The sequence below is a fragment of the Cicer arietinum genome, chromosome 8, assembly GCF_000331145.2.
Source record: "Cicer arietinum cultivar CDC Frontier isolate Library 1 chromosome 8, Cicar.CDCFrontier_v2.0, whole genome shotgun sequence".
NCBI lineage: Eukaryota > Viridiplantae > Streptophyta > Magnoliopsida > Fabales > Fabaceae > Cicer > Cicer arietinum.
In genome coordinates, this window is record NC_021167.2 from 6,217,124 (window position 1) to 6,228,636 (window position 11,513).

General features: G+C 29.4%; 1 protein-coding gene and 1 long non-coding RNA gene across 4 annotated transcripts; one reads left to right on the top strand and one right to left on the bottom strand.

Annotated features, from left to right (window-relative positions):
* Positions 1–1,239: 1,239 nt before the first annotated feature.
* On the bottom strand, positions 1,240–6,974 carry LOC140919052 (uncharacterized). The gene is made up of 2 exons (XR_012161687.1): positions 6,553–6,974; positions 1,240–1,949 (listed from the first exon to the last, which is right to left on the bottom strand). It is a non-coding gene; the product is annotated as an uncharacterized lncRNA (long non-coding RNA).
* LOC101491508 (bifunctional nuclease 2) lies at positions 1,301–4,993 on the top strand. 3 transcript variants are annotated; one of them, XM_004512130.4, is made up of 10 exons: positions 1,301–1,571; positions 2,433–2,618; positions 2,735–2,787; positions 2,877–2,933; positions 3,585–3,650; positions 3,744–3,815; positions 3,989–4,098; positions 4,228–4,319; positions 4,475–4,527; positions 4,654–4,993. In XM_004512130.4, the coding sequence occupies exons 1-9, from the start codon at positions 1,301–1,303 to the stop codon at positions 4,525–4,527; spliced, it is 960 nt and encodes a 319-aa protein (XP_004512187.1). In that variant the 3' UTR covers positions 4,654–4,993. The 3 variants fall into 3 exon arrangements, with proteins under 3 accessions (XP_004512187.1, XP_073220655.1, XP_004512188.1); XM_004512131.4 differs by having other exon boundaries at positions 1,433–1,571; positions 2,376–2,618; XM_073364554.1 differs by lacking the exon at positions 2,433–2,618.
* Positions 6,975–11,513: the final 4,539 nt, after the last annotated feature.

Below are 11,513 nucleotides of genomic sequence, written 5' to 3' on the forward strand. Positions count from 1 at the left end.
CTATTTTATTGGATATATGATAAATGGGAGAAATAAAAAAATAGATAAATGAGTGGTATTTAATAGAATGGATTCCACTATACTCTATTTTATTTATTTATTTTGCATAAATTATTTTATTTTTTTAAAATCAAACAATAAAATTTGACATTATACCATTTAATTTGACCACTTCTCATCAATTAAAACTCTAAGTGAATGATATTATTGTAAATTTATAACTGCTCAATTTGAAAATAAAATAACAAAGAAGATAAAATCAAAGCTCGATTTAGAGATCAAGTTTTAATTTTTAATTATTGTCACGAAGACCACGTTGGACTTCACAATAAAATAAGCAGATAAGTTTTTGCTTTTTTGGTTTCTTTCCAAGAAGAGAGAGGATAGCTTATAGTTATTAAATTCATATATTTTAATTCCTTACTATTATTATTATTACTATTTTCTTAAAACAAGCAAGAACTTGGTGCGTGAATGCGATAAAAAGCAAAGAAAGCCTAGAAACGAATCTCCCTATTGTAGTGTAGCGTGTGAGATGCCTCGTCATCTCTTTTTTTAAAACTCTATCAAATCGATTATACCAATTCATTCATAACATCAAATAAACCCAACTTCAAAATTGACATGCCATCAACTAACCAATTTTGATCCAAAAAAACAAAAAACAAAACAGTCATGTCAGTTTTGTTGCAATAGTACTTTTTATATATGGAAATTAAAAAAACAAATCTAAACAAACATCACCATTATTAGATTAGTATAAATATTTGACTCATCTTCATAAATAGTTGTAATATATCTTTATATAATTTTTTTGATAATAATGTTGTATAACAAATAAATTCATATATTTTATTTAGATATTTAAATGTGTACTTAATTAATTAATCTAATCTTTAAATATATTTTTATAAGTTATTTTAGTTCATAAAATTATTTTTTAAAAATATTAAAATATATTTATGATTTTAATATATTCAACGTTAAAATACCACAATCATCCTTTGGTGAAAAAAACTAACCAATTAATAACAAAAACATTATAAAGTATAATCAATAAATATACTTTGTGTGAGATATCATTTCTTCCTCCTAAAACTTTTTTAATAAAAAAATGCATTATTTTATCAAAAAAAGATTATACACATTAATTTCATTCACCACCATACGCTTTCTTTCTAGCTTTGTCTTCTGAACGTTTCATTCGTTCATATCAATCAAACCAACCACCAATCTACCTTTAAGCTTTTTCGCATCTTCATCTTCATCTTCGTCTTCTTACCAAGCTTCGTTATACAAAATGCTTAGATCTCGATTCAGCATCCAACCGCTCACCGGCGTCGGCTCCGTCACCACCGCCGATCACACAAATGCCACCACCTCCCGCTCCCTCTCCTTCGATTTCTCTCCACTTCAGCTCCCTCCTCTCCGTTCCCGTCGCTGTTGCTTCCGCAAAGCCAAATCCATCCTCATTTCATGTAATTCATCTCGCAGCAGATCCAGTTTCGGCGATCTTCATAACAACAACAATAACAACAACGATTTTCTCGAAGCTTCTCTCCTTCTCTCAGGTCTTCTTTCTTTCTCACTATGTTCTTTCTCTTTCTTTTTTAGCTCCACTCGCATGCTTTATATTTTCTACAATATTCCAATTTCTGTTACATAGTTCATCATGTTTCTATATATGTATAAATAAATCCAATACATTGAAGCATTGATTAGCGTATCATTTTTTTCTCCTTTTAATTAACTATGTATTATTATCAACGAAGTATATAGAAATGGCACTGATACAGATACGTCGCCACAATAATCATTTTGAGAAATAGAAGTATGTAATTGAATGGAACTATATGTGTCGCATCTTACACCTACATGTGTCAGACACTCTACGTCTTTGATCTGAAGTGTCGGTAATCAGAAGTGTCGGTGTTATTACATGGTAGAGCCTGAGAAAGAGAGAAAATAAAACAAAATGAAATTAAATCATGTATTGATTGAACGAGAAATATACTAAATGAATAATACACATGTTGAGATTCTCTATATATAGAGTTAGTGGAGAATTAACAAACAAACTACCTACTAACTCTAACTAACTTTTGTTCCCTAAGTGTATCTCATATATAAAAGATTGCGGGGATATTTGATATAGTGAGGTTCAGATTCAGATCTGCGATACCCCACTTCTTTGCATTTAGTATGTGTCTGGGCTTCGCCCTTAGGTTCTTTAAGGAAGAAAAAAAACTCTTAACTGATTTTTATAATTCTGATTTCTATTAATACAAGATGTATTATTATTTTTTTGAGAGTTTGGAAATGATGTTACAGTAGTGTCTATTGTAGTAACTTGTTCTTTTGATTTGATCATTTAGGTATCTATCCATCATGTGTATGAATCCCTGAAATTTTAATTACTTAAACTAGCGCAGAAACAATCACACACTATCGTATGTGGAGACACCGTTTTCAACCTGAGTTACAATGGAAATCGCCCACCTCATCAAGAACGGATAATAACCATTTATTCAGACAAGGCTTTCTACAGCGTTTTCAGAATCCCACAATTTTTCTCAAGATTTCTTGTGATGGAGACTATGTTCTGCCCATTGTTGTAGGTATTATGCTATGCATCAATGATGTAAATTTGTGTGTACTAGACTTTGAATTAAACTTTTTGCAGTTGTTTTTATGGAATTCTTGTTTTATTAACTTTGATTATTTGTTGCTGCAGGAAAGATTGCTATTGAAAAGCTTATAGATGCTGAAGCTGAACAAGAAAGTGAGGTAAATTTTTGAACTGCATCGCAATGGTTGTGCACTTATGCTTTTTTTTGTTTGTGACCGATTCTTATAAAATGGTGGTTATATTACAGGATTGTCCGGATCGGTTTCAGTTTGTAAATAACCTAGTTGAAAGACTAGACCATGAAGTATGGAGCTAAGCATTTTCCACTTTTTATTGATGACAATGGATGTTCAACCATTTGCTCCATTTTTTTATTCTGTTAATAATTTTTGCTCATTCTGATTCTTGTCTGTTAGGTTTAGTTTAGGCAGTAATATTTATGCAAATAGCTGCAACAAAAAATATTCCACTACATTATACCATCTTTAGAACTTTTGATTCTTATGAACTCTTCTTGACAATGAAATGTTATCTCTATGAGAACCCCCCCCCCCAAAAAAAAAATTATAATCTCTCTCATTTTAATATTCAACACCACTGGCTAAATCATACTTTACCCATTTACTATGTCATAGAATAAATCAGAAGGTATTCTACACTAGCTAATGACCTTTTTGTAGTCTAACTGCATCATTGATCCTTCTCAAGGAAATTATGTGAGATCATAACATCAATACCCATTGTGTGTTTGTGTTTGACAAGTACCATACTAAAAAAGAAGCAATTCGAATAGTTATTTGGATCCTCTTAAATACAATTAATTTCACTTTAGTAATCTTCCGGTCCTAATTCTTGTGTTCTAAAGATGTTGAGTAATAGTAATATTTTCAGTGTCAAATAGAAGTTGGGTGTCAAGTAATTTATCAAGAAGTATTTCTTAATTTTACTCTTTCAGGTATTAATGGTAAGAATTACAGAGAGAGTAGTCAGTACTTACTTTGCCAAATTGTACCTTAGCCAGGTATTAACAACTTTTAAATTCTAAATGATAAATACCTTTATATTATGATTTTTCATTTATAAAAGTTCTCATCAAATTTTATAAATCCTTCAGCCAGGGAAAAGTGATATTATTGGTGTGGATGCACGTCCGTCAGATGCCATTAATGTTGCAAATAGATGCAAGGTATGAATTATGTGGTGACCCTGCCAATATTTGTTAAGAAAAATTGATTTTTGAAAGGGGAACATCCGAAGACTATAACATAACTGTTCTTATTTAGAAATCTTAGTAATATGCATTTTGTGCCAGGAAGTTATACAAACCCTCTTGTATGATTCTATATTTGATCTGTGCAGGCTCCAATATATGTAAGTAAACAAATTGTTTTCACAGATGCTATAAGGCTCGGTTATGGAATGGGCAGAGTGCATAATAAGAAGGCTATTTATGATGTATTGCTTGACAGGTATTGCCTAGTTATTGTGTCTTACTGTGTCGTGTGTAGCGTCCTTACCACCGTAGGTTCTGTGTGCAAGTTTCCTCCTTTACATTCTTGGTATATCATTTGAGCCTGAACTTCATTCGTTTGCTACAGTCCCATAGATGGTCCAGATTCGGTAGCTGAAGAACTAAGTATGATGCATAATATGCATTTAGCTATCAAACAGGAACGATTTAACGACGCAGGTAAAATATCTTTTCGGTATGACTGTATTTATTTAATATTTTTTATTTTTCAGATTTTGAGTATAAGGTCACAACTGTTGGCCTTCTGCAAGCTGGAATACCTAAATATGGGCAGTTTCATCAAATAACTTTAGCTTGTTTGCTGGCTTTTGCAGCTATATGGAGAGACAAACTTGAAAATCTTCGTAAATCATCTCATGAGCACTAGGTATGTCCAAAATTGTTTCTAGCCACTTCAATAGTTAGAATTTGACTTCAAAAAAATCAATAGACAAAATTCTGTGTCTACTTAATTTCACTATATAGTTGCATAATTATGTGTTGAAATTTTCAGGTGGTGATGACAGGGTAAGTTCTGAAGAGGAACGTATGGTTATCTTTTCCTGATAATTTTTCAACAGGAATATATCGAGGCATAAGTTACAGAAATGAAGCAAAATTATGTGTTGTACAGCTAAGAATTAGAATCCTTAACCTCAGTTTGTGTATATAATCAAATGTATTGAGGCCTAAAACTTGTGGAAGGTTCTCGTACTTCCACTTATACTTGTGAATTGCAACACATCGAGTATGTTTGCAATCCTTGACATGATCATCAATGAAATTATGAAAAGAATATATGGCATTGCCACTCTCTGATTAATGAATGTAATATAAAGTCCTTAACATTGATAGTTTTAAATTAGTATTTGCTACCCAATATCGCGAATTGGCTAATGATCATATATCACTGTCTCATGTCACTCTTCTGATCATAAAGAACTTTTCATACTGACAGTTACATGTTATGATGTTATAAATTCTTGCACGTGATAGAGGATGTAAGGGGTTAAGATGGCCAGAAGCTTTAAACTTAGTCATCAACTTTTAGAGCCATGTAGTACTATTAAGGGAATTCGCTTGCAAAACATCATCAAATTGGTGTGATGAATTAGTTACAGTACACACAAAGTTATCTAAACATTACTTGGCTCCAAAGTTTTCTTATACACACACTTAGCTTATCTTTCAGTTGGACTTGCGTATGCAAACCAATAAGGCTAGCATTCTGTTACAAATGCTGCTTTTGAAAATATATATTGGATCCAGATTCCTTCCTTCCTAAACAAAACATTAATATGTATTGATCCACATACAAAATTTCACATGAATGATATTGATGCATTATATAAAAAAGAATATATCTTTATTTTTAACATTGATATTTTCTTTACATAAACTAATCAAATCTTGTGTTGACGTATTTTTCAATCATATATATCAATTTTCTTTGGGAAATACTAACAAGTATTTTTTAAGATATTAAAAGTAAAAGTTTAATCTTATAAATGGTGCATTCAACTCCTTGAAATTTTAAACTTTGATCTTTTTTTCCACTCATTTTCTGCTACCATATCCTAAAACAACATTTAGTAATCATGATCAACTCCGATGCTTGTAAAAGCTGTAAAAACTGGAAGCTAGTTCCCCGTTGGCACTATGCAACCTAAGAACGCTTTATAAATATTTGAGGCTAATTTTCCAGATTATGATGCAAACTATAGGAAATTTATAAATGAGGCAAGAATAGCCTTGGTTTGTAAGAATAATATGGAATAATCGAAACTCAAAACTGCAATTTTTATTGATTAGCAATAAGGCTGTTAAATTGCCAATACAAATGGCAACAGAAAAGCTATAAAATAGCCCACTCAGGAAACACTTACAAGATTTAATTAAATAAAACTGCTTCCTAAAGACTAGGACAAATCGAAAAAAATAAGACTAATATTCCCTAAATTTTAGCAACAGAATAAAAAACTAACAAATATTCTATAATGGTTCTCATCGTTTTCGTGTAAAATGATTGAGTTCCAAGCTCAAACTTTAACGAGTTTTGAACAGATATTTAACAATTAATTAATGATCTTTGGACGTAGTTGTAAACATAATCTTTTATGGTTAGATACTGCTTTTATATATATATCTTGATTTTTGCACCATATACTTGAAAACTCATAACTTCCTAAATTTAATTTTTCTTTCCTATAATTGTCACAACGGTTTTAAGCCAATAATACGAAAAAGGAGAAAAGTGGCGTAGCCGAATAGGAATTATTATGCATAAAAAATACCATAAAGTATTAAAGAAAAAAGAAGAAGAAGATTAATAATGCTTCCAAAAGAATCTGAATACTAATCATACTTATGCCAACAAATTAACATCATAATACATCTTCTAACAATATAGAACCTGGACTTATGCTCCTTAACCATCGCAAAGCATCCACATCTTCGTGAATTAACTGATCCTCCACCACTATGATTGTTTTTACGTGATGCACATAGACCCATCCAAATCAAATATCTAAATCACATAAACTATGCAATAATAATTGAATTAAATACAGTTTAAACAAAACCGCTTGATATGATAGCTATGTTTCTTTAACTCTTCTTCGTAATTGCTTTGATCTTCTCGAGCTTTTTTCTCTTAATTTATCTGTATCAAATTTGGGGCTATATATATATATATGCATAGGCTATAGTGGTTTTATTATTTTATATACGCGCCTAATATTAATACGTTATTTATTGTATATGCGTGTGATTTTTTTGGTACCATATATGCGTGTAAATGTAAATGATCTAGTTGCGTTCCGTTAAACAAGGCCTTTTTTTCTTGTTGATTAAGGGTTACTTATTAGTCGGAAAAAATTGAGAGTTTATAGTAACAAATTCACTGTTGGTTAGTATCTATTTACCATATCTATTATTAATCTGTTGTTCGATGGATATATTACTCATTTTAATTAAACAGAAAAATATATGATATTATTTAATTTATGCTTTGACATGAGCTGTTCATTTTATATCAGACGAATCTGTTATTATTATTAATAATTATTTTTATTTTAAATAAAAAATTATATATGTTATTAAATTTTTACTATGTTATATTTTATTAGAGAAATGAAATATGAGAAATATTAACAAATGTTTTAAACATACTAAATGAAAATTTTATTTTGAAATTGATGGATTCAACTTGAAACTTTTAAATTTTGAAAATTTCAAACACAACTTTACTTTTATTTTCATTTTTAACTTATCAATAAACACCATAAAAATACTTGTTAGAATGATTCATAAAAAATTTATAGTTATCGAAAATCTCTTACTTTGTGGAAATATTTTTATTTTTATTTTTTAAACTTTTTTTTCTTTTACCTAAACAAACAAACTTTTAAAATGAATTGTTATCATTAAAAAAAAAAAGATGAAATGTTAAGTAACGAACATGCATTTTTTAAAATAATGAAAATATTTTTTTGATATTTTTATTATTTAAAAAATGTGAACAATTATCTACTTCTAAAATCTTTTGGTGTCTATTCATAACTAAAATTAACACCAATTTTAAAAAGTGAAAATATTTTCAAAAAGACTTTTGATATATTAAAAACCTTTTCAGTTTTTATTTCTTAAGTCTGTGTTCGATTTAAATTACTAATTTGGTAATGATTTTTAACACATTCTCTCCTTTTCAATGTTTGTGTATGATTGGTAATTAATTAGAGGTGTTGGATGGTTGGGTTTGTGGAGTGTAATTCAAAATATTGGTTTTCATGATGGTGGGAAAATGGTTAATTGTTGAGTTTGTGACTCAAAGTGAGAGAGTGAATGAGGCAACTTGTGGATGGAGGAGAAGATATTAGAATAACGCTCATATTTTGGTTGGTTTTTTTAACCAACTTGTTAGTCAGTCAGGTAGCTTGTTTATGGATTTGTTTGCATACCATTCTAACAGCTTCACAGTTAAAGTTAATTCAATAGTATCTTGTTAGTCAAGCTAATTGGAATCTTGCTTGAAAAAACTTATAGGATACTTGTCCTAAATTGTTATTAGTTAGTTAATTATGTTATTTCAGCTATGGTTGTTACATCATATCTTTTCTCTTATTGTATATAAAGAGATTGAAGCATTTTCTATTTTTCTTTTCAATATAAGAGGAATATTTAGTAAAATGGTTTCATTTTGTTTCCTAATAGAAGAATAAGGAGAGTGTCTAGAATGAGAGAAATAATTAAGATTGAATCGGTTGAATTTGTGACTCAACATGAATATGTGTAGGAACAAACATTTATTTATTTTTTAAAAGTGACTTGGGACATCGCTATATTTCTTAGAAGAAACAAAAAATATTTCAAATTTTTAAATGAATATTTGATAGTCATTTAAGTTTTTACTTTTCATTGTCTTTTTATTTATTTATTTATTTATTTATTTATTTATTTACATTTTTTTAGTTGTCATTTTTTTTTTACTCATTACATACTTAAGTGGCATGAGAGCTTACAAGAACTTACATTTCTCCTCAAACCAATGCTCGTATCAAATTAGATCGAAAAACTCTATAACAATAAGTGTATGATGTATAAGAAAATTAACAACTCAACATCGTCCAACAAAATTATTATTTCATTTAATTTTTAACAACGAAAATTAGTATTTTTAATATAATTTTATGGATAAATAGTCAACCACTGAAAAAAATAATGGAACGGTCGAATGAATTTTTTTAGTACATGAATTTGATTGAATATATTTACATAATTTTGAATAGATTGTTTTAACATATTATTTAAATTAATCTATTACAATTTAATTCATATATATTTGATACAAATAGTTTCCACTAATGTGAAAATGTCATCCTCTCATAAATATCACATCAAGTTGAGACATTAAATGTCTGCAACTAGATTCCATTTGAAAAATAAAAGGTTGCAGATATTATGGATATTAATTATTCTCATAAAAACATTATGAACCTAATCACAAACACTAATGAAGCATGGCATATAGTAATATAAAACAAGGATTTCCAATTGCAACAGAGTTTGCAAACATCAAAAGGCTTTCAAGCTGTAAATTTGATTTACCATCACCGCTATTAATATCTATGTTTTTGAACCTCTGTCATTATAGATTATTATTCATATATTGAGAAAAATCAGAAGTATATTTATCTTGTTTTCTTTGTGATGCTAAATAATTGTTGTATAATCTCTGACTTTTTTTTCTACAAGAGACCCGAAAGAGATAAAAGTAATAGGTAAAATTTAGTATAATCAATTCAAAAATTACAAAACAAATTAGTAAGATTCATTAGAAGTATATTTGAAAAAGAAAAAAAAAAATATATATATATATATATATATATATATATATATATAAGTGAAGTTTTATTCGGATTTTTCACAAAAAAAAACATGGAATCCAAGTTAGTCTATGAGGAAAAAACTTTAAATTTAAGTCTCTTAAATGTACACCACGACACATAAATTCTTGAACCAAAATCCATCATTGAATCATCTCTTAAGTGGTTATGAGGATCATAAATGAACAATGTGGCATTTTCAATGTTTAATAGGAGATACATTGACATTGAAGGGACAAGTTAGTCCATCTGTATCAAGGTTCAACTGTACAAGCTTTGGTAGTTTGGAAAAGCTTCATTGATAGGAACGAAAACACTTTAAAACACAAAATCAACATTAAAGATTACCTTAGAGTAGGAATTGTAAGATTTATGGGTCACATATGTAATTAATTAATAAAGTGTGTTAGGGTCATTATATAATTAGCCAATAAACTAGGGGTCAAATAATATATAATAGTTTATGGCTAAAGAGCATAATAGTTATGAAAATTAATAGTGTAGATACCAGACAGTTTCTAATTTAATGAGGGGCTGAATTGGAAATACTGCAATTTGGGATATAACTAATAATAGTTATATATAGGGGTAATGGTCCTCAAGGCAAACACAAAAAGACTATTCAGTTTCAAAACCCTAAAAGAGAAAACTCTCTGGTTCTCTCTATCCCCATCAAGAGAGCAAGGTCTTAAGGGTGTTTTGCTGAGGAAGATCACCCAACCCATTGACTCTATCATCATCATCCCAGGATTTCATAAATGGAAATTCCCACAGGTACGCTTCCGCCTTTGGTTATTCATCATGTAATTGACATGGATTAATTGAGCATAAGGTTATAGGGATTGTATTCCTACAATTGGTATCAGAGCCTACCATGTTTAATTCATGATGAAATTCGGTTATTGTCTTTGTTTTAGGATTCAATTTGGGAATTTTGACATGATTGAAATCTTAGGGTTTGTAATTTGGGAATTTGGATATATATATTATGGAATCCATATTATAAGACATGTCAAACAATAAACCTTCCTTTGGGCCGATTTACTGCTCACATGTATACCAAATAATTGTCACACATTTATCATCGCAGGTGTACATGTAATTCTGCCAAATGTTAACCTTCCTTTGGGCCGGTCAATACTCGCATGAATAAACATATACACAGCCATTTGACATTCTTCACGAGCAATTTAGACAAGAGAGGTCACTTTGGCGACGTCAAGTTTCAATTAACTCATTCAAAAATGTCAAACTTGACTTGAACATATATTTATTATATCCAAATAAAACATTATTTAAAAAATATTGTTCACTAATATAAACTTTATTTTATTAGTATTAAAAAAAAATATTGTTCACTAATAAAAAAAATGTCATAATAAGAAGCTTAAAACAACACAAAAAAAAAAATTCCAGTTAAACTCGTTTTCCGTCGCTCCATCTGAAACACTAAATTATTCCCATTCGCAACGCAAAGGAATAAAGAAGTCATTTCAAATAACTTAGAAAGCTTATCTCATGAAATATTCAATGAATATGATATAGTGTTTAACAAATTTAGCCATTAGCAGAAAGCTTAATTCAACGCTCTTCATTTATATTAACTTATCATTGAGTGCTGATAGGCTCCCAAGAGTAACTCACTGAATAAAAATTTAATCAAAGGAGCATTGCATGATATCTGAAGCAGAACCCCAAAAACACAGAAAATCAGCACTCAGAAATGCAAGACACATTGCACGCAAGAAAATAGACACATAAAATTTCAACACTGTGGGAATTCAATTAAATCTTCATTATTCTATATGGCAGAATAAATATGGCATTATTCTATTCAAGTCTTTCAAAAACGGCAAAATAAATATGGCAGAATTTTATTCACCCTAAAATCCATATCATTATTCAAATGTGGCAGAATTTCATGGCATTATTCATGCGGGTATTGACCGGCCCAAAGGAAGGTTAATATTTGGCAGAATTACATGTACAC